We start from the raw sequence: 23,309 nt of genomic DNA on the forward strand, positions 1-23,309 counted from the left end.
TGTGTGTGTGTGTGTGTGTGTGTGTGTGTGTGTGTGTGTGTGTGTGTAAAGAAAAGAAAAATATCTTTTCTTAGGACCTCATTGTAGACAAGGAAATCCTTTTGGTCTTGGTCCCTATAACTGTTGTAGGTGGAGAGATGTAATATGGTTGGCCTTTTAGATCTTTTTTTTTATAGCCCTCTCAAAATATTCAGCTAGATCCACAAGTTCAGGTCTGGGGAAAGAGCTCAGTTGGTAACATGTCTGCTGTTTGAGCAGAAAGATCTGAGTTTCATCTCCAGAACCCATGTCAAGAAGCCAGGCATGGTGGCGCATGCTCGTAATCCCAGCGCTGGGGAGGCAGAGGCAGGTAGATGCCTGAGGCTAGCTGACAGCTGGTACCAGTGCGAGACAGCTCTGCACCAATGCGAGGTCCAAGTGATGGAAGGAGAGAACCAACTCCCAAAGGTTGTTCTTTGACCTCAGTGCACTCGTGCAGGTCAGAGGACAGATAGACATAAGATCTCCTTGTATCATATGATTGCCAGGGATCAAATGCAAGTCTTCAGGCTTGGTGCCTTTTATCACCGAGCCATCCTGTCAGCCTGACCAATCTATTAGGAAAACTTTTTAAGATTGAATTTAAAATTTTTTCTCAGTTTTAGACTATAGAGTAAAAGTGGCTATGCCGGGAGGCTGACTGGAGGACCTCACTTTGTATGGCGTTTGCCTAAGCTCTTCTCTTTATTATCTTCAGAATGAAAAGATGGTGAGCAGAAAGGTCAGTATGGCTAGCAACTGCTGACGGGATGAATAGTGTGATTTGGTCAAAGCTGTCAACCTTTATAACATCTTCCGTTCACTGCTTAAGATTTGGGGAGGGAATTGATCTGTTCAATCTTTTGTATACCAATTAAAATGCACCTTTATGGGGGTCTTTGATCCATTTTTTTCTAATATGTTTCTAATATATCCCCTAAATAGCCTGTATTATCAAATTAAATGTCTCCATTATGATGATTTGTTTGTTTGTTTTTTGAAACAGAGTCTCTCTATGTAACCCTGGCTGTCCTGGAACTCACAGAGATCAGCCTGCCTCTGCCTCTCCAAGCTTGGATTAAAGGTGTACACCACCACATCTGGATCACTATGATAATGTCAGTGCAATTCAATCTCTAGTAAGTGCAAGACATTTTTCTTAATCTACAAAAAAGTTTAAGTCTAAAATCTTACAGATTAAATTATCTGGAATCCCAGATGATAGCTCTAATAGATAAACCCGTTATTGAAATGTACAGAGCTGAGATTTCTAACTGGATCTGACTCAATTAGATACTGGACATAGTTCATGCTAGACCCAGTCTAATCTAAGGGTTGCTTAAATCAGTCAAACAGCTCAAAACACAGGTTTGTGGGGTTCAGAATCCAAGAGTGAACTCACCCCTGACCTCTAGTCACCGGGAGAGGCCCAGGCTGCAGGGGGCTCTGGTCCAGCAGCTCTGTCCATCATTAGCACCCCTGAAATTCTACCTGAGATCCCACTTCCGACTCCTTTCTCTTAGGAAGAAAAAGACACACTCAACAGGAGTTAATTGAGCTGACAAAAGACTGATGAATCAGATGGTACAGGTGACCCAGAGAGCGCTACCACAGTTAGAAAATGCTATTGAAAGACAGAGAAATAGCCTGGTGACATACAGTTTGGTATGTCCCTTAAATGGACATGTTTCCTCAGTTTGTAGTCTGTAGCTGGCTGAAAACTTGTGATTAGTCAGGTTTCAGCCACTAGTTTCGAGACTATATGGTCTTATTAGGTTAATTTAACATAAAGCTAGCTTAATTTAACTTAAGATGTTTGGGTTTCTTGGGCGGGAGCAGGTGAGATCACACTTAAGCACGCTTACTGCTGTAAAAGGATGATTTCCTGCTACTGCTACATTGTAGCTGTAATGTACATTGCAGTGGAGCTCAGCGGTTGGGCAGTATGAGAGGTAGGTGGAGTGAGGAGTTGGGAGAGGAAGGAGAGGAAGGGGAGATAAAAAAGGAGGTTAGCAACGAAGGAGGAGGACACATGGTTGGAGAGCAGTCCTGGATAGTACTTATCAAAAAGTTAGATGTTGGGTAACAATTCTAACTGTGTGAGCATCTTGTTATTTGAGCATTTCCAAATATATAAATCCATTGGATAATCTTTAAGCTTTAAGAGTCTCATTTCTACCGGGTACTGCAAGGATGGCAGACATTGTCTGGGGTTCAGCCGAGCTTTGTGGATGCAGCATGGTGAGTGGCAGAGCTATCCCCCATGATGGCATCTCGTGGATGCCAGGGCCTGTGCATCTAGCTAGCCAGCACCCCAGTCAGAGCCGAGAAGCAGCGAGAACATGGCGGCTGCCCAGAACAAGCCAGACCGGGTGCCGTTTTCTAAATATCTCCCTTACACTAAGCCAAGTGCCTTCTTTGGAGCTAACCCTGTATCTATTGGTGCTCATATACAGGATCTGCAGGCATGTTCCAGCTTTGGCTTCGCCTACACCAGTGGTTCTCAACCTTCCTAATGCTGCAACCCTTTAAAATACAGTTCCTCATGTTGGGGTGACCCCCAACCATAAAATTATTTTTGTTATTATTTCATACCTGTAATTCTGATGCTGTTATGAACTGAAGTGTGAATATTTGATATGCAGGACATCAGATATTTGACCCCCAAAGAGGTCACAGGCCACAGATTGAGATCCACTGGCCTAGTGTCATGTATCTGGCTGCTGAGTGAATGAAAAAGATGTTTTTGACATATTGTCTGTCAACAAAGCTATTGATTGGGGATCCTCGCTGATTTGAGCCACTACTCTGAGGTGTGCTGTGTTTCTGGGTGTTGTGCCCGATTCGTGAACCCCAGAAGACCACCAAGGAGCCAATTCCGATGCAACCGCACTAGGATCTTTATCACAAGCTTGATCTAGAGCCACACCGCCATCTCTGACACAGCAGAACAGGAGGGTGAAGCCCCGAGTTCTCTGCGGGACCAGGTTTTATCAGTAATGGCAAGCAAGCAAGAGGGTTTCTAGCTTGGCACACATCTGATTTGGGGGAGTGGGAGGGGCATTATGGAACTTTGTTGCCCTTTAACATAATTGGCTGGTGCTGGGAGCCAAAGCATAAACTTAACTTCTGCTTTCTTCCAGACTGGTGGTGGTTAGGAAGTGGAGTGCCAGGGTGGGGCTTGTAACGTGGAAACTAATGCCAGGTGTAGGTTTATCGGGAGTAACCTGGAAACTGTTGCTAGGTGCTGGCTGTTCATTAATTCAAATTCAACCTTAGGTCAGGTTCTCTAAGATGGAGTCTTGAACCCAAGATCTGATCTCTCATGAGCATGCCTGTTCCACATACACCACACCAATCAGGGACCCAGAGTCCTTCCAACTGTGCTCTGGCATGCTGAGTCATTCAGGATGTTTATGGTTGACGCTGGGTTACTAGATTACAGAGCTGGGAAAGAGAACTTAGGGCTCTTCTGCTTGGACCTTGCATGCATCTCTTCTACTGTTCAGCTAGGAAGAACAGCTAGTACAAGCTTGAGAAATGCAGTTCTTAATTTTAAAAATTAATTTATTTATCTTATATAAATGAGTGTTCTGTCTCATGCACAGCAGAAAGAGGGAATCAAATCTTACTACAGATTGTTGTGAGCCACCATGTGGTTGCTGGGAATTGAACTCAGGACATCTGGAAGAGCAGCCAGTGCTCTTAACCACTGAGCCTGAGAAATGCAGATCTTATGTGAGCAACCATGCAACAAGTCATACCCATTTCTAGGAGGAGAATGACCGAGTATCACATGGTAGCAGTCAGGTGCTTCTGAGATGTAAGGTCAGAGTCAGCCACTGAGGGGGCTTCAGGAGTGTGCAGCTGTGGAGATGCACAGGCCTGCACCTTGAGAGGGTCCTGTGCTGAAACTGATGCTCCACTATTGCCATCTTGAAATTCTAGGTAGTTGCTTTCTCATAGTTTCCTTTTGCACTGTGCCCAACCAATAATGCGCCGTTTCCCATACAAACATTTTCATGCTGCTCACTTAGTATTTATGGAAAATCTATTACATAGTAAAACACCAGGAAAGAACATAAATAACAGAACAATAAAATTCAAGATTTATATCTTGTGATCTGGTAGAGGTATGAGGGAAGTAGGATAATTCGTCACTCAAGAGTTCACAAGGCCTTCAAGATGGCTCAGTGGATGCTGACCTCCAAGCCTGATGTCCCAAATTTGACCCCTGGGTCCCCCATGGGAGAAGAAAACTGACTCCACGGTTTTCTGAAACCTCGTTAGGTAGATGACTGTTCCCATCCCATCCTTGCATAGTCTTTGCTCCCATGTCACAGTTGCTAAGCTGCCTCCAGGAAGGCTGAACGAAAGGCTTTACCTCAGGTGTTCACTTTCCCATGTTCCCTTGCCAGCAGCAGCTGTTGGGCCTCAGCCGCTGTGTTCCTCTCCCACAAGCCCTCAGGAACTCTGGAGAACAGGCATACCATGATTGGCCTGAGAAGTGCTCCTGAAAGAGGGTTTATACAACAAAGACCATCTGTAGGCCTGAACGGGGGAGACTACCTTGGAAAAGAAATCTGTTCCCCATCTTTATTCAGTCACTTGAAATAGTTTGGGTTAAAACTATTTAGCTTCTAATTCTTGGTAAGCTCTGGTGTACACTACTTGAAGCCATGTATGCCACTGTTTTCTGATACCCCTGCAGCACATGCACTCAGCACCAGAGAGGGTGGCAGAACTCGTCCACGGAGGAAGCTGTGTGAGGAGATTTCTGAGACCTAGTGAGAAAACTCCAAGTAAACAAGACGAGAGTGTGTATGTAATCTCTGTTTTTCTTGGAATGTGCTTTTGTGCCCCTCACAGGTATAGTGGATAGAAGTAAGTTCACGTTACATTACAATTGGCTGTCGTTACTTGTTTATATGCCTCCGTGAAAAAACATGTTTTTGCCATGTGTGGCTTGTCCTTGTGATTGTACGATTTATTCAGGTGACCCTTCCTTCTTCTTCCTCCTCTCCTTCCTCCTCCTTCTAATCTTTTTAAAAATTTGTTTATTTATTTATTTACATCCCCAATGCTGCTTCCCCTCCTGGTCCCTCCTTCGCAGAGTCTCTCCCTTCCACCCCCTCCCCTTCTCCTCTGAGAGGGTGGGATCCCCCCTGGGTATCCCCTAACTCTGGCACATCAAGTCTCTGCCAGATTAGGTGCATCTTCTCCTACTGAGGCCAGACAGAGCAGCCATGGAGGCTAAGCTGCTGTCTGATGCCTATGTGCCGGGAGGTGGAAGGGGGGCTAGTTCCAGCCTGTATATATTCTTTGGTAAGTGGCTCAGACTCTGAGGTATTCTCAGGGGTATAAGTTTGTTGACCCTGTTGGTCTTCCTATGGGTTTTTCATCCCCTTCAGGGTCTTCAACTCTTCCTCTAATTCATCCATAAATATCCTCAACTTCTAAGGTTTGGCTGTGGATGTCTGCATCTATTTCAGATAGATAGAGCCTCTCTGAGGACAGTTATGCTAGGCTCCTGTCTCTAAGCATAACAGAGTTTCATTACTAATGTCAGGGATTGGTGCTTGTCCATGGGATGGGTTTCAAGTTGGGCTGGTTATTGGTTGGTCTTTCCTTTGGTCTCTGCTCCATCCCTGCCTTTCTTTTAGACAGAACAAATTTTGAGTGGGTTGGTGTCCTTATCCCTCCCCTGGGAGTGCTGCCTGGCTACAGGAGATGGCCTCTTCAGGTTCCATGTCCCCACTGTTAGGTATCTTGCTTTGACTCCTGGGAGCCTCCCCTATCCCAGGTCCCTGGGACTTCCTAGAGAGCCTCCCATCCCCCAGCAGCTGTAGATTTCCATTTCATAGGGCCCTCTGGGCCTCTCTCCTGTCTCTCCCCTCACCTGATCCTGCCTCCTTGTTCCCCTCCCTCTCCCCTCTTCCGTCTCCCACCTAGTTTCCTCCCTCCCTCTGCTTCCCCTTGACTGTTTTTCCCTTTTCAAATGTGATTCAAGCATCCTTACTTGGTTCTTCCCTTTTGCTTAACTTCTTTGGGTCTGTGAGGTGTATCATAGGTATTCTGTACTTTATAGCTAAAGTCCACTTATCAATGAGTACATACCATGAAAGTCCTTAGTCACCAGGGAAATGCAAATCAAAACAACCTAAGATTCCATCTTATATCAATCAGAATGGCTAAGATCAAAAACTCAAGGAACAGCATGTGCTGATGAGGATGTGGAGAAAGGGAAACACTCCTCAGTTGTTCACAGGGTTGCAAAGCCTGTATAACCGCTATGGAAATCAATCTGGCAGTTTCTCAGAAAATTGGAAGTTTGACCTGAAGACCCAGCTATACCACTCTTGGGCATATACTCAAAAGATGCTCTACCATATCACAAGGACATGTGTTTCACTATGTTCGTAGCAGCCTTATTTGTAATAGCCAGAAACTGGAAACAACCCAGATGTCCCTCAACCAAAGAATGGATACAGAAAATGTGGTTTAGGTGACTCTTCTTAACCCTTCAAGTATAAATTGTCTGATGCTCTGAATAAAGTTGTCTATTGCAAAGGACTTTAATCTGCCTCAGTCTTAGACCCTGATCTTCCTGATTTGCACTGCCACTAGAGTGGTGAACGGGGGAGGCCTTGGCTTCTTCACAGGGACATACTAGGTGTAATAATCCACCAAGACTCATCCCTGTTCATTCATATCCCTTTGCCTCCTGTCCTAATTGTACATGATGGGTAGGCATTCAAACATGCCACGCAAAAAAAGATGTCAAACGTATATACAGAGAATGTCTGTGGATAGTTTTTACATGTATTCCCTATGGTTAGTGCTTACATGCATTACCAGGTGGGTGTGTTCCTTAGCCCAAACCTATGAAGACTTTGATGCATGACACTACAACGAGCCCATTCCCCAGTGTTGCAGGATTTTTGCCACAACTAGTAAGGCTGTGTCAATGACTCTCATGGAAGCTCAACCCTCTGAGAATGTTTCAGGAACTGTACACGAGGCCGAACACTGATGGCCTCGTGCAGAACAGGAGATTAATGAGTAGAATAGCTCATTAGGAGACTGCTTTTTATTCCTCCTCCCAAATAACACCCACACATCCACACCCCTCCCACTCCACAAAAGCAGATCCATTCAGAATGAAAGTATCACTAAGGCCAAAGCCACTAGTCAGGGGTCTGGATGAAAAGGTAACCATTCCAATAGGTCAGTTTTGCCATTAGGAGTTTGGGTAAGCCAGTGAATTTGGGTTTCTTTCTGAAAGCACCTCCTCCAGCTCACTGTGGACTTCTGGTGTGCTTATCTTCTGCTGCAGTGGGGTTGTTTGTGTTAGCCCGTCGTTCAGATGATCCTGTGGGCAAAGGCTCCTGTGTCTCCAGTCTTCCAGATTTCCCTTCAACCTACATGGAAAAAGCAATGTGGAAGGAAGGAGACCTGTGGGAGATCACGTGGACACTTCTCATCCTGGGTTTCTGGAGCAATAAACTTTTAGGTGTAAAAGAGTAACCACTAGCAGTGTCTGGAGGGAGCTCAGCTGAAGGAACTGGGATCCTATCAGAACACCAAGTGGGCTGCCTTGATTTCTTATCTGTGACTCTAAGATCCATGGATTTGTTACGGAGCCTTGCATGCCTCTGTATGTGTTTACATGTTAGAAGAAAGCTATACCCTTGGCATTCTTCCAATGGATGTTTTGGAGACCATACTCCCTACTCCTATGCTGGGCTCCAAACCTAGGCCCTTGTATTAGACAAGAGTTTCTGCCATTGAGCTAAATCTCCAGCCCTGGGTGTCTTTTTAACTCGAGAAAGTTACCATCACCTTGCTGGCTTAAAAGCCAAGAAATTATATTTTGAGTTCAGCCCTGAGCCTACACTTCTCTTTGTCCAGTTTGTTTAGAGATTCAACTGGCGTTTATGGTAGTGAATCTAGATTAAACTTGTGCACTAAACCTGGAGAAATGTACATTTTTCTCACCAGCTTTCTAGCTAAAGATATAAAATCCCTAATCATAAATTGTAGGTTACCTTCCCAATCCAACATCAGCTTTGGGGTGGGTGGTAGGGAAGGAGAGGGTTGGAAGTGGCCCTTTCCAATCTATGCAAAATGTGGCTTGTCCAATTATCTGGTTTAAACATACAAATTTTTATGGATCCACACCCCCAACCTGACCCCCACCTCCACCCAGAGACAGGCTTTCTCTGTGTAGCCCTGGCTATCTTGAAACTTACTCTATGGACCAGGCTGGCCTCAAACTTACAGAAGTCCTCCCTCCTCTGCCTCCTAGGTGCTAGTATTAAAGGTGTATGCCACCACCACCAGGAAGAAGTCAACAATTGCATGTAGGGATGAAACAGACTTTGAGATCTGTTTTCAAAAAGAACCAATGTGAAAACCCTTATTTCCTATAGAGTTCCTGTTCCTCCAAACCAATTTCTTAATTTCAAGAAAAGCCAAATCCAGCTGAAGACTGAGTTTAATACAGGGATGTCAAGGCTGCAGGTACTTTAAACACATAGGAATATAACTAAAGGATAAACATGATGTGCGGGAAACCTCTGTGTATGAAAATAAGAATCGTTGTTCTGAGTTGCTCCTGATTGTCTGAAGCCAATATGATGGGTGTAAAATGATTGGCTTGTTCAGGAGACTTCTAGGTTAACAGATCTTTGATTGCCAATTTTAGCAAGACCTTGACAGTTTCCATAAAGCAGACTGAGAGTGTATAACACAACTGTTTCCATAAAACAGACTGAGAGTGTATAACACAAAATTCCAAGAGATATTTCCTAGGACCAGGTCTTTTTGGAGAGCTTTAAAACATACTCGATAAGCAGATTTCCAGATAATAAAGTATCAGTTCAATCTGTGCTCAAAACCAGGAGGTTGGAAGCCATCAGCCTGAGGAACTTCCAGAAGCTGGCTTTCCTGCTTGAACAAGCTAGGAATGTTCTCTAGACCCCTTGAGATAATTCACCTGTTACTTGTTTTCAGAGTACTTTAAGGAAAATTATCTTAAGTGGTATAGTGTAGACATGAACTTAATTCCTATGTTTTATGATAGATTTATATATGATGCCATATAAAGGATTTCTGTAAACTTTTCTGAAGATACTATGTTATTAGGTCAGCATTAGATTTTGAATAAAACATTCATTATAGCCAGGCAGTGGTGGTGTACGCCTTTAATCCTAGCACTTGGGAGGCAGAGGCAGGTGGATTTCTGAGTTCGAGGCCAGCCTGGTCTACAGAATGAATTCCAGGACAGCTAGGGCTATACAGAGAAACCTTGTCTTGGAAAAAGAAAAGAAAAGAAAAGAAAAGAAAAGAAAAGAAAAACATTCATTATAAAATGATAATTTAACCCATGTGTTACAGTAGGCTCTCGAACATTGGTAAGAAACAAAGTGACATCACAGTAAAAACATGATCACAGCAGACAAGGGGGAAAGGTGGAACTGACCAGTCCACATCACAGACCATGAACACCCTGGCCTGCTCCAGAGGTTATTTATCTGGTTTAGCCCTGTAGGAGGGACAAGACTGTTGGCTATGGCAGCAAACGCTTGTAATCCTAACCCTCAGGGGGCTGAGGCCGAAAGACCATGGCCTAGGAGATAGCCTGGACTACACAGTGAGATCCAGTCAACAAGCAAACAAACAAATAAATAAGCAAATAAATAAATAGTATGCCATGGTATGGGGAAGGGGCCACTGGTAGTTCTTAGAAATAATGTTGCCATCTATGTATTCTCTGTTTTAAAAGGACGCATGACAGTAAGTGACTCTCAGAGAATAACTTTTCAACCTGTATCAACGGCAACTGTAAGATGGAGAAATGAAATAAGAGACAACAGTTAGAAGACTGGTCAAAGTAAACTGCCCTGGATAGGCATTTAGGGCTCTCAGGAGGGTGGCAGAGTCAAAGTCGACCTTGCAAGTGGCCATGGGGTGGTGACACATTTATTAGAAGCACGCTCTTGGAAAAGAGAAGCTTTGCTTTTCAGCTGTATTTGGCTTTTCTTGCAAACAAGAAATTGGTTTGGAAGAGTAGGAACTTTATGGGAAATAAGGTTTTTTCACATCTGTTCTTTTTGAAAAAGAAAAAAATACTTTGAGTTGATTTGATCTGCTGTCCAGTAGTCTGGACAGAATGGCCAACTTACTTGTCCTTGTGAAGTCTCACGAATAAGCCCAGCCATCTGGCTGCTGGCATCAACGCCACTACTTTCTCCAGCATTTTTTCAACCTGGGAAACTGGGAGCTGAGTGTCTGGTGTGGGCACTGTGCCAGGGCAGGACGGGACGTCAATCCCAGGCTTATCTTGGGCCAGAACCTGTACCTTCTGTCACTTTCTATCATTTCTTCCTTTACCATCTTGATATTTCCATGAAGAACAAAGAATCCACCTTCCAACCATTGCCTCTAACCAGACATGTCTACCACTGAAGCACAATATCCCAGCCCTGTTCCTTTTAAGCTCCAAAGTGTTGTCAATATCTCAACAGCCAAGAAGTTTCAATATTCTTTCTTTTCCTGCTCATTCCTAAAATGTGAAAGTTTGGAGATTTTTTAAAATTTTTTTAATTAATTAATTAATTAATTTATTTATTTTGCTGCTAGCAAAAAATGTGTGGAACAGTTTCTTTCAAAGATAATCCTTGAGCTTGTGAGGTGGTATCCCTGGATAAAGGCATGTGCCTTCAAGCCTGACAACTTGAACTGGACAGGCAGGCACACATAGATGAATGCTCTTAAAATGTCACTCACCCACACCATCCAAATGGTTTTCAGATGACAGTGGGGAGCCACTCATGTATTCAACTGTGTCAAGTGTTCAACTGAGACCAGCTCCTAATAGAGAAGCCCTGGGACCTAGCAAAGAGGATTGTGGGCATGATCTGGGCAGGTGGAGATGTGGCTTGGGCAGGGAGAGAGCAGTAGAAATACCTTGGCTTGCCAGCTGGCTCCAGCAGCCCGAGGATGCAGAGGGAGGTCATAGGTCTCAGTCTGCTGTTTAGCGAAGTTTACAAACACCTGCAGGCAAGAGAAAAGTAAGTAGAAGTTTCCAGAAAAGTGGGACATCACAACACCTATATGCTTTGCTCTGACTTTCCCACAGTTGATGGACAGCCAGGCTGGTGTAGCTTGTTTCCTTCTGTGGCCTGACACAGGCCTCCACAGTAGTGCCCTAAACAAGGCTTGCTTCTTAGACTCCTGAGCCCAAGGGTTTGCTAGAGGGTTCAAAGGACATTGGGCATGCTAAGTTGGGATAAGTAAGGCAGCTGTCAAGAGTCCAGGCTCTCTAAAAACAACTGAGCAAAGGCAACTGCTCTACACTGTGTTCTTTGTTCTACAAATAGTGTGGCCAGAACTCCTGTAGAAGAAGTCCAATGTGACTGTCACCTGCCTAAGTGTAGCAAGAGCTTCTTTAGAGATAAACACTCGCCTGCTTTGCTTTACCAAATGGTCTTTAAGAGTGTTTATTAAAAACAAAACAACAACAGCAAAAAGAAATTTAGAAAGGGCCAATCCACCAACAACCCAGGAAAAACTCAAATGTTCACTGATGAATGAACAGATAAGTAAAATGTGGATTAAGTGAACATTCCTCAGTCTTAAAAAGGAAGGTAATTCTGAACATGATATAATGTAGGCATGAACTCTTGGGTCATTATGTCAGTCAGAAAACGACAATTACTATTCACTTATAGGAGGAACCTAGAGTAGTCGGGTTTATAGACAATAGAAGGACTTGAACAAGGAAGACACCAGTAGACATGCCAATGTGGATTGTAGGGGCACTCCTGTAGCCCCAATCCTACAAAAAGAACTATACTATAGCAATCCTATATCTAAGGAATGATGAAGGAGAGCACAGCAGTTGGACAAAAACATATACACGTAAGTAACATTACAAGGACAAATCAGGTTGTAATTATATGTTTAGGAGTGTGTGTGTGTGTGTGTGTGTATGTGTGTGTGTGTGTATGTATCTATCTATAGATAGATAGATAGATAGATAGATAGATAGATAGATAGATAGATATCAACAATTTTATAGAAAAAAGTAGACAGAGCCAGACATGTTAGCACATGTAATCCCAGCACCAGGGACACGGAAGCAATCTTACATATAGTCCTGGGTTACACATAACAACATCTTCAGAAATAAAGTGAAGTGGTAATTGCTGGGGACTGTCTGGGGAAAAAAGAATGGAGATGTGGTGTTTGGAAGACAGCATTTCAGTGACACAAGATGAAAAGGGTAAAGATGAACTATGGAGACAGCTCAGCCATTAAAATACTTAAAATGCTTGTCATGCTAGTATGGATCCAGAGATCACATCCTCAGGATCCACATAAATGTCTGGTAAGTATGACAAACTATAGTTATAGCCTTGGAAGGTGGTGACAGGAGATCCCTGGAGCAAGCTGGCTCACAAGAGTATCCATATTGTTGGAAAGCTCTGAGTTTGATTGAGAGACCCTGCCTCAAAGAATAGGAGGAAGAGCAATCGAGGAAGATTCTTGATGTCAACCTTAGGCCTCTACATGCATATATACACATGCACCCATGTTCATATGTACCTGCACACATGCAAACACACATGAACACACAAACATCACAGTCACACCAATAAATAAATACTTACATAAAAACCAATTGTTTGTCAAAACTCACTGAGCCGTACAATTAAATATGTCTATTTGTTTTTTTCAGATTATATACATGGAAAAGTTGATTTGGAAAGAAAAAGAAATCAGCTACCACCATAAAACAGCAAGCATGAAATATAAGAAGAAAACGAAGCAATAATAGTCAGTGATGTTTGTGAATGACTAAAATGGTGTTGGAAAAACATTTCTGAAATGCCAGAATTTAAGGGACAGAGACTAACAGTGTGTTAAAACCGAGGACATCCTGCCTGCCTTCCATGTTACCCTCTACTCTTGTCAGGTGTTAGCACAGTGGGCACAGCCCACTGGCACGTTAGTGCCCTGGGTGGACTTGCCTGGTCCAGCGTGGTCTGGGTGACTGAGTACTCCTCGATGAGCAGACTGTCCTTGTGGGAAATGAGCAGCTGGAAGATCCTGGCCAGGGAGGACGAGGGGACCTGGAACTGGAGCATGCTGTGGTGTCTCTCCCTCTGCACACTGCCAGGGAAGTTGCCCTGGAAGAACTGCTCCACAGGATTCAGATCGGGAAGCAAGTCATCCTTTGGGGATTTGATTTTCATTGTGACAATGTATCCGTCTCCAAACCTAGCAAGTGCACAGTGTGTACAGAACTGTAAGAGCTAAGGCTATCCCCAGACAAAGAGTACACTCATCACTGTCTCCAAACCTAGCAAGTGCACAGTGTGTACAGAACTGTAAGAGCTAAGGCTATCCCCAGACAAAGAGTACACTTATCACTGTCTCCAAACCTAGCAAGTGCACAGTGTGTACAGAACTGTAAGAGCTAAGGCTATCCCCAGACAAAGAGTACACTCATCAGGCATAATAGGGTTTAAAAGCCCACAACACTGACCTTCTATGCATGTTTAAAACTAGGAAAAAAATGTTTGGCATCAGTTTCTGGAGGTCTAAATGTCTGTGTGGTGAAGTTGGATGAACATACTTGCCAAAGTCCAAGGTGGTTGTAGCCCCCTGTAGAGATCCTGGGCCCACCCATAAAGACATGACTAGAGCACTCAGCTCTATGTGGGGAAGACTGAATGGCTTTTATATGGTTTGCTAGGAAAGAACAGAGGCTTGGGAAGGCACTAGTCCCTGAGGAAAGTTCATGAGGCTGTGGAGCTTTGATGTGGTCTGGATATGATAGACTGCTGAAGACTTGCGTATAAAGGCTTGGCCCTCCCTGCAGCACTGATTAGAGGTGGGGCCTTAAGGGGTGATCATGAGGTGCTCTCACATTATCAATGGATGATTCCATCAAAGGTGGGACCCAGCTGAATCAAGCAGATCATGGGGACATGTTTTTGAAAGATGTCTGTGTGTGCACACGTGTGTATGTGTGTGTGTGTGTGTTTCTCCCCCTCTCCTAGAATCTGCTAAGGTAAGCAGGCTTCTCTACCACACATTACCACCACCATGACGTTTATCATCGTGATGTTCTGTCTGCCCTAGGCCCAAATCAATAGAACCAGGAGCCTTTCCTCCTCCTGCTCCTCCTCCTCTTCCTGTTCCTCCTCTTCCTCCTCCTCTTCCTCCTCCTCTTCCTCCTCCTCCTCCTTCTTTTTTTTTCAATATGTATTTATTATACATACAGTGGCCTGCCTGTGTTTATGCCTGCAGGCCAGAAGAGGGTACCAGATCTCATTATACATGGTTATGAGCCACCATGTGGTTGCCAGGAATTGAACTCAGGACCCCCTGGAAGAGTGTTCTTAACCTCTGTGCCATTTCTCCAGCCCCTGCATTTCCTTCTTGATGTCAGGTTTTTCTCTGGTATTTTGTTACAGTGATATAAAGCAGACTAACAATGATGTCCCTTCCTACTCCTCACTTGGTTTGCTGGTCACCCTATGTGGATTAAGAATGGTCCATCAGAAAGAGTATGAATCATTGGCTAGTGACTGTGATAACCTATGTTGGGGTGCATCGTATCCGTTAAAGTTTATTGGAGAACTTCGTCTGTGAACTAGGGCTGTCTCTACAGTAAGAAGCTATCAGCCAGCAAGTTTCGGGAAGTCAGCCATCTTTGCACATGGGGACACCCTCCCCTTACCTGGGCTATCATGAGGATATTGAGGAATGAGAAGGAGAACGGGGGGATGTACTCTAGCAGTTAGGCATGGGGAGTTGCTGACATGGGCCTGGTGATCTCACATGTTGATGCTTTCATAACTATCTGTGTAGTCTCCACATGGTGGTTACCAAAGAAATAAATCGGGGTTGAAAACCCTTTTGCCAAATTTACCATATATCTTAGATCTTTCCACCCATGTGAAGGATGGTGGCTCCCATGCAATGAACTCCCTAAGGTTTGATCTCGGCATAAAGAAGCGACATTCTCTGTTATACTAACCAGCTAGCTTGATAGCTTATACCCTGGGCTCTGCATAGCCATGTTAAATATATTCTAATGGCCTGGGAAAGAGTGATAACTATAAATACACTCTTCCCCTGACATATTAGGATGTGAGGAAAGATTATGTTCTGATAATCTCGTTTTAATGACTTGTTAGCTTTACCTCACAAGTTATAATAAGGAACTATCTTTAACCATTTATGAGTTTATGGTCACATGGAAATATTGCTCAAGATTATTAGTTTGTCACATGACATATGGTCATTTTTTTTCAAACCCAACCAGATATAATATTCTAGAAAGAAAAACTGGTTCTCAAGGTATTTGGTCTCTTATTCATTCCTACATTGGTTGTAGACCTCACAAAATGCGTCACAGGTCCTGGATCTGTAGGGAAATGTGGGATGATACGGGGTCAATGACAGGGCCCTCACCCATCCCAGCCAGCTCTGTAAATGTCCCAGTCAGAACTCTCCTATCCAGAGACTCCTATGAGCTTCCAACCACAAGCAGTTAGCCCAGGATAGAACATCTCATCAGCTTTCTTCATCTGCCTCTAGAGTCTGGCCCAGCCATCACTAGCCAACGCCTGTGGAATGAAGACACAAGTGTCCCAGATGTCCACAGTGACCTCAAGGCCTGGAGGAACCCACAGAATGTAGTAGAAGGCAGGCCCCTCATCTGCTTACTTGTACTTGAGGTGTTGGATGGTGCCCAGACACTGGAAGGTGCCCTTCACCATGATGGCCAGCCGTGTACACAGCGCCTCACATTCTTCCATGCTAACAAGCAGGAGAGAGGAAGTGAGACAGAAGGTAGGGGGTGCTCCTCCCTCCCTCCACCTCCCTGGGGATCTCTTGCCTGTGGGAGGTGAGAACCACAGCTCTCCCGTCTCTGATGATGCTCACAATGGTATTCCACAGCATGCGGCGTGCCTGTGGATCCATCCCTGTCGTGGGCTCGTCCTGTGAAGTAGGAGAGAAAACAGGGAGATATGGACTCGGAGTTGGTCTTTCTCCATCATTACATCCTTCCTGGGCTAACGGACAAGTGCACAACCACTTCCCAGCAAGCAAGGCAGAACCATGTCTTGTAGGACATAAAGGCAGGAGGGAATTGGAGAGTACAGAAACATGGTATACACCTCTAGGTCCATGTTAGCTGTGAGTGAATTAAGGTTAAGACAATAGAAATAAATAGAATAATAATAATATGAACAATAACAATAATTAATAAAGGCAACAATAAAATTATCCTTAGGAAGGGTCAGGGGAGGGAGATAGCCCAAGTAACTTCACAGTCCTCTCTATGTCCTGTGTCATTTAAAACCCAGACTGCATGGACTCAGGGACTCTACTGTGGTCCAATTCATGAGAGGGTCCCCAGAGCCTCTGATACAAGTAGATGCTCCAGTATACACAGACTTTCTCATCCTAGTTTCTAACCAGATAGTAACATTTCCTGGAGCTGACAGGGCTTTCCCATTCTGAGCTTCCGGCCCTTCAAGAGACTTCCCGGCACTGAAGGCCAGACTGCTGTGACCAAACACTTGGCTAATTTGCCTTAAAGGGACAACATGTGAGTGAATGATCCAGACAAAAGCAAACTGTTGTCTTTCTAAAGCTGCAAGCCCTGAATTAATTTTCCCAACTCAGGACATGCAGAGACATTTCCAGTCTGCAGGGCACAATGTCCTCACCAGCAGCAGCAGGGGCGGGCAACCAGTAAGAGCTATGGCTGTGGAGAGTTTCCTCTTATTGCCTCCACTGTAGGTGCCTACCAGGCGGTCAGCGTACAGAGACAAGCCCAGGCTCTGGATGCCCCAGTTGGCAACCTAGGAAAGAGAAGAAATTTCAGCTGGTGGATGATGAACAAGTGAAGGCTCCCGGAAGAAGCACTGTTCAGTTTAAGGCTGTGTTCTCTGCTGTCATCCTGCCTGGTGTGGCAGGGCCATCTGCTGGCAGGTATCCACCAGCACATACTTTAAGGTAAGAAGGTAGCTTTTCTACTCTTGACCTTTGGTTTCACTAGTGTGGCTTTCCTGAGTTCTGCAGCCCTCTTGGAAAGAGCCTTCAGCCTTTCAAAGACTACACATCTCACCAAGAGTTCTAGGGTCTCTTTGAGAAGACAGTGTATCTCAAACCCATTGGCTCTACCCCCCCAAGCAGGGGTACATCTGGAACCTTATAACTTGTGCGTCTAGTGAATATGTACAGAGCATCTAGCATGAGCCAGGCAGGCACTGTAGCAGGCACTGCAGTGGGGTATATATTGCTATTGTTATACTTCCCAGGTCAGAGGAGACAGATTTTTATTTTTAAACAAAAAGGCTGATGGACCGGAACAGTGTGTTGACGGACCCCAACAGGGAACTGTGTGCATGTGTGCGTGCGTGCATGCATGTGTGTGTATGTGTGTGTGTGTGTGTATGTGCAAGCACACATCCACATTCATACCCAGGAACACACTGGGAAGTGTTCTGAGGCTAGCTCACCCTGTAGGTACTTCTGTGACTCACTTCCCTTCTTTAGTCCTATACTTAGATGTCGCTTCCTGTGAGCCTTCCTCACTTCCTGTGCGCCTTTACTTGGACTGGCCACTCCATGGACAAGCACAAACTTCATTCCAACAATCGTCTTCTGCTTAATAATCGTCTCAGAACTTGCGGCTCTCTAACTCCCTGAATATTTTACTTGATCTGTTGTTATCCTTCCACTAGGATGCAGTCTCCATCTTAAACTTATTATTTGGAAATGATTTCAAGTACCCTTCCCCACACCCAATGTGTGTACGTGTGTGGAAGTGTCATGCACCAGCCTAGTTCACACTTGACTCAGCACACATGTGAGGGACAGGAGACAGCCTTGAATGCTGCTCCTCCCTTTCCTCTTCTTTTGAGACAGTCTCTTAATTGTTCACTGCTGTGTATGACATGAGCCGTACACATGCTCATGGCCATGCTGTGGCCAGTGAGCTTTGAGTATTCTCCTGCTCCCCTCCCATCTGGCTGTTGTTAGCAGCACTGGGTTTGCAGACATGCACCACCACACCTGACTTTATCTAGATCTGGGGATTCAAACTCAGGTCCTCTCGTTTGCACAAGTGCTTTACCCATGTAGTCATGTCTATAGCCCTCACCGTTTTTCTTTAGCACCCTGTGATCAGGGATATTTCCACAAACTTTGATATTCAAAACACATAATCCCTCTTTCTCACTTTCGTTTAAAAGGAATATTATTTCTTTAGAATTTGTCTTTTTTTTTTTTTAAATAAGATTCAGGTTGTACATCGTCAGTCAGAGTTCTACATAAGTGAAGTAGGAGCCTTCCAGGGTATCATATCTGGGGGCGTGCTACATGACATTAATTTTGTTCCTCTAATTAACATGTCATCTAATTTTTTATTGAAAAATTACAAACCTACTTGGAAAGCAATAAGCAGTTTATACCGGTGTTATTTTAGACTTATGTAAACTATCTCATTTCTCATCTGAAAACCTCCTTGACAGTCTACTGATGATTGCTGTGTAACACAGTCTTTAATATGGTATCTTACTTAGGGTTTCTATTGTTGTTATGAAACAATGTGACTAAAAGCATTTTGGGGAGGAAAGTGTTTATTTCATTCATACTTCCATAGTGCTGTTCATCATCAAAAGCATTTAGGGTAGGAACGATTTAAGCAGGATAGAGACTTGGAGGGAGGGGTTGATGCAGAGGCCATGGAGGAGTGCATATGTCTGGGTTCCTCTCCACGGCTTGTTAGAACCCAGGACCACCTGTCCAGGGATGGTATAGGATCAAAATCTGGATATTAGGTGTGTCCATTGCTATTAGGGTATTTTTGTGCCTTTGTCCTCTCATAGGACAGACAGATAGATAGATAGACATGGACAGGGACAGGCAGACATATACACACATATGCATACAATACAAGTATATATATATATGCACACCTATGTTATGCACAAACCCATGCACATAAACATTTCAAGAGGACCCAGTGACATCACCAGTTCCCATCCACTCCTCTGAGTTCTTTCTTGCTTTCCCTTTTCCTAAATGTACATGCCACTTCCTCTATAAAAGGAACCAGCATCTCAGACATCAACACATTTGTTCATTTACTCAGTTCTGTCACATACCTACAATTCAGAATTATGTTTTCCATACTAATATAAGAGGCAAATACATTTAAAAAAATCGCTCAAAAATTGAAGAACTTTGTCCCATTCTACCTTGCCCACAACTCAGGACAAATACCCCACTATCTTCATGAGTATTTAACACAGAGTAATTTGTTTCCATTTATATTGGCTTTCTTTCTGTTTTCACTTTTATCTCTCTTCTTATTCTTACTGATGCAGTCTTAGTTCTGAATCTGTAGAACATGCACACATCTGCATGAGTCAAAGCCAAACAAAAGGATAACCTCAGAGAACCATGACTCCCTCCCATCTGCCTTTCACCCCAATTTCCATTTATTACCAAAATCATTGTTGTCTGGTGTGCTGGTTTACCCCTCGTAGGCTCTACCTGTAAAGCTAAACACTTGCACATCCACTTCTTGTTTTCCTATTTCTTATATAAAAGCAGCGTCCCATGTGCTCACCTGCACACCTTACCTGCTCTCATACAGTAACATTAGAAAGAACCCTGACAATAAGTCCATAACGTGCCGCAGAGGCCATCCTTATTCTTTTCCTACACCAGCATCAGAATGTCACCTGTATCATCCAGCTGACTATGTCTAAATATTTAGGTGATATCAGGTACTTTGTGTAATGAATGGCCTTGTGCATAAGCACTGTGTACTGTGACTTGTAGACCATCAGGATAAGTCTCCAGAATGTTGATTTGTTGGGGTTTGGTCTTGGGAGCGTGTTGCAGATGCTGATTTCTGTGCCCTAAGATCTGGCATGGATGTGGGCTTTGTTATGAATATTGAAGGATCTCCTGCATCAATGTGGCATAAAGAATGTTCCTCAATTATCTATGATTGGTTAATAAAAGGCTGAACAGCCAATGACTGGGCAGAGTATATAGGAAGGCTGGACTTCCAATCCCAGCCAGGAGACTCAGGGAGAAGTAGTTCACCATGAAGTAGGCAATTGTCCAGGAGAAGAAGGGCCATGAGGCAGGTGGAGGAGGGGGGTGAGGAAGAGGAGGGGAGAGAGGAGGAAAAGGAAGAGGAGGAAAAGGAGGTTGCCAAGGGAGTTCTCCAAGAGCACAGACAACTACAGCAGAGTGATCCCAAGGAGAGACTGAATGCAACTAACTTGATATGTCTGGGAAGTAGCTAGGTAGTATAAAAGGTCAGAAATATCTGCACAGTTATTGTGCTTAAAGCTTGTTGACTAAATCTGTAAGTCTCTGTCTCAATTATTTGGGAGCTAGCTGGGTTAGAAAAAACTGCCACTTTTACATTTCATCCTATAGGAATTGATGGGTTAAAGGACAAAAAATGCATGTATCACCAGACAGACTCCAGGACAAGAATTTACTGTGTGTGTGCTCATTTTGTTTACTGCTATATCCAGCTTCTAGGTCAGGACTTGGCACACAGTAGGCATGACCATTGCTGGAATGGGTGGAGAGTGTGCCCAGTTTTCTGTCTCTACATGATTATACTCCTTATATTCCATAATGTAGGCACATAGTTTGCCAATGATCCACATGGCCACGACAAACTGTTTCTCACCTTCTCGATTTCCTTTGATGGCACACCCCGCAGCCTGGCATAGAGGTAAAGATGTTCTCGGCCTGTGAGTAGGTCATCAATCGCATCAAATTGAGGACAGTAGCCCATGTTTTGATGGACATCAGAAATATTACTTAAAATGCTGCAAGAAGAAAGAGCAACGAGTGAGTTTCCTTCACAGAGGGGGTGACCAGCCAGCAGGAGTCGGAGAGCCTTTGGCCATGGGGCAAGACCTTCTCCATTTAGAAACACACGGAACTTGAAAATCAAAGTGGGGATCCCTTAGTTAGAAACATAAACTTCCAGAGCGCTGAGCTTTAAATAGTTGGACTCTTCCAAGTTTCACACAGCTAAGATGATTCCTGCCGCTTGAATGAGTAGGTTGGATCTCCTGGCTTGAGAGCTTAGAAGCAAAAGTTTAAGAAATGATCAATGAATCGTCAGGGACCTTAATCCCTTCCAGACATTTAGGAGTAGCTTGGAAAAGGTGATACCTTCCAGTGGAAGTAAACATCTTCCTCTGTATTTATTCACAAAGAGGGATAATCAGATAACTACTATCTCTATCTTCCCCATCTGATTAATCCCTTATCAATACCCTACTTGAAAATGTATTGACTGGAACAACAACAAAAACCTGTGCATAGAGCATTTTGTCCAATCACCTTTGTCTAACCACTTACAGATCAGAGCTTATTAATAAAGGATAGCTATAGCAGGATGGGATACAGAGAGTCCAGGGCAGTTCCCTGTTGTGACAAAGATCACTCAAGGTATAGGTGGGTCAGTTAAAACCACTCAGGGAAATAAGGAAGGAACCTTTCCAAACTCACAGGAGTTATCCCAGCTGCAAGCCCCCGTTTTAAATCTTTGCTTTCTCTCTAAATTGCAGCTCAGTTTTACCTTAGGATAGCAGACGGTGTCTCATCTATACTAAAACTAGTGTCACCTAGTAACTTCCTGTTATATCTGCCACTGAGCCCTCTCGCCATAATTCCTGTTGTTGCCACTGTTACCACCACTTGCTTGGCAAGTGGCAGACGGGTAGCAAGTGTACTCAGCCATGACCTGGCTCTATCTTTGTCAGTGTGTTTGCTTCAGACTCACCAGACATGGCCGTGGAGGGGGCTGGGATCCCAGATTCATCTTATCAGAGTCCGAGGGGTATGCTCAAGACTCTCCCTGCTTTTTGGGCTGTGTTGAGCAGGGCTCTTGGGTAAAGGAAGGGGGTCTTAGCCAAGTGGATGTGGGGGAGCTGTCAACAACGTCTGTCTCCACTAACAAACCAGAATGGAGCGCTGTGAGCATGCTGTGTGCGGGCGCTGCTGCTCAGAGGCAGCCAGCAAAGAATTAAACCATATTCTACCATGCCCTTGTGTGACAATGGACTGTGCCAGGAGGAAACTTGGTGTGGTTGAGCGGTTTCAGAGTCTCTGACACCCAGGCACCCACCTGAGACAGCAGGCAGCTCCCTGCTCCCTACTAGATTCCTGGCCTGGAACAGGTGCCACACTTCTCACATAGGAAACGTGGGTGCCTGGGTCATGTAGCCAAAAACAGAGTTCTCCATGCTAATGAGGCCCTGAGGGTTCAGCCAATAAGCTTCCCTTCTCAGACATTCCTCCCTGCATAAAGTATTTAATTTCTGGTCCACTGGAGGAGTCGGTATGGATTTATTCTCCACAACAAACAGTCAATAAACGGTATAAACACAGACTGTCTTTTTCATCAAGAACTGCAGTGGGGAGCACGGAGAAAGCCTTCAATGGCTAAGTCTCCTGCAGAAGGACTCTCTGCACTCCCAGACAACCGTCCCTAAGCTAAGGACTTTTGCAAATGAGCTAAGACTAAGTTTCCACTCCCTTGGCCCCAGGCTTGTCATTGTAGTCCTCAGCCCATGGCACCCCCAGCTTGTTCCCAACTCCACACAACCCAGAGAGAGCCTGGATGTCCAGGAGTTTGGGAGTCAAGGTCCTGGCCTTGTCACAGGCTGTGGACCCTCAACACTTCATTCTCCACTTCTCTGTGTAACACCCCAGCTATGACTGAACACCCAGAAGCTTGGGGACCTCAGCTTAGGCCTCCTACATCCTATACTGTGTTTTCCCACACCCTGAGAGGTGTCTTGGTGCCTTGCTAAAGCCCAGCACCCGACAGCAGAGGAGCAGGTTAAATGCAGTCTAGCGGCACTGCCCAGCATCCCAGTGCAACGTGGACCCACACGTCCTGCCGCATAGAGTAGAAGTCTGTTTAAACTCACATTATTATAGAGGCCAATCGTCACTCTCCAGAAGCCAAAAACACAAGCCAACTTTCTCTTTCTCGGCTTTCCTTGGTCTGATGAGAACAAGGATTGGCACATAAGTGGCTAATGCTGATGAGATCTGAAGTCCCCGAGATGAGGACCTCCATTGCAAAACTCAACCCAGAGAAAGGATATATCAACCTAGGAGTTCTGAACCTGGGATCCAGAGACTGCAGTGGGATCACAGATGAACCCCAGGCCTCAGTAAATCCCTCAAAGCTTTGTAAG

At 44.5% G+C, this 23,309-nt stretch overlaps 1 protein-coding gene and 1 long non-coding RNA gene across 2 annotated transcripts in view; one reads left to right on the plus strand and one right to left on the minus strand.

Annotated features, from left to right (window-relative positions):
• LOC114614853 overlaps positions 1-999 on the plus strand; it is a 5,176-nt gene extending 4,177 nt beyond the window's left edge. The window contains exon 2 of the long non-coding RNA XR_003710388.1: positions 639-999. This is a non-coding gene — a long non-coding RNA (uncharacterized LOC114614853). The remainder of the gene's footprint in view (positions 1-638) is intronic.
• A 6,091-nt stretch (positions 1,000-7,090) lies between these two features.
• The window catches only part of Abca4 (ATP binding cassette subfamily A member 4), a 139,060-nt gene continuing 122,841 nt past the window's right edge, over positions 7,091-23,309 (minus strand). The window contains exons 44-50 of the mRNA XM_028760380.1: positions 20,777-20,918; positions 16,776-16,910; positions 15,938-16,041; positions 15,766-15,858; positions 13,056-13,305; positions 10,990-11,076; positions 7,091-7,439 (exon numbers count right to left, since the gene is read on the minus strand). Coding sequence (XP_028616213.1) covers positions 7,317-7,439; positions 10,990-11,076; positions 13,056-13,305; positions 15,766-15,858; positions 15,938-16,041; positions 16,776-16,910; positions 20,777-20,918 — 934 coding nt within the window. The 3' untranslated portion in view covers positions 7,091-7,316. The remainder of the gene's footprint in view (positions 7,440-10,989; positions 11,077-13,055; positions 13,306-15,765; positions 15,859-15,937; positions 16,042-16,775; positions 16,911-20,776; positions 20,919-23,309) is intronic.

This window comes from Grammomys surdaster, unplaced genomic scaffold (assembly GCF_004785775.1).
Source record: "Grammomys surdaster isolate TR1022 unplaced genomic scaffold, NIH_TR_1.0 126531, whole genome shotgun sequence".
NCBI lineage: Eukaryota > Metazoa > Chordata > Mammalia > Rodentia > Muridae > Grammomys > Grammomys surdaster.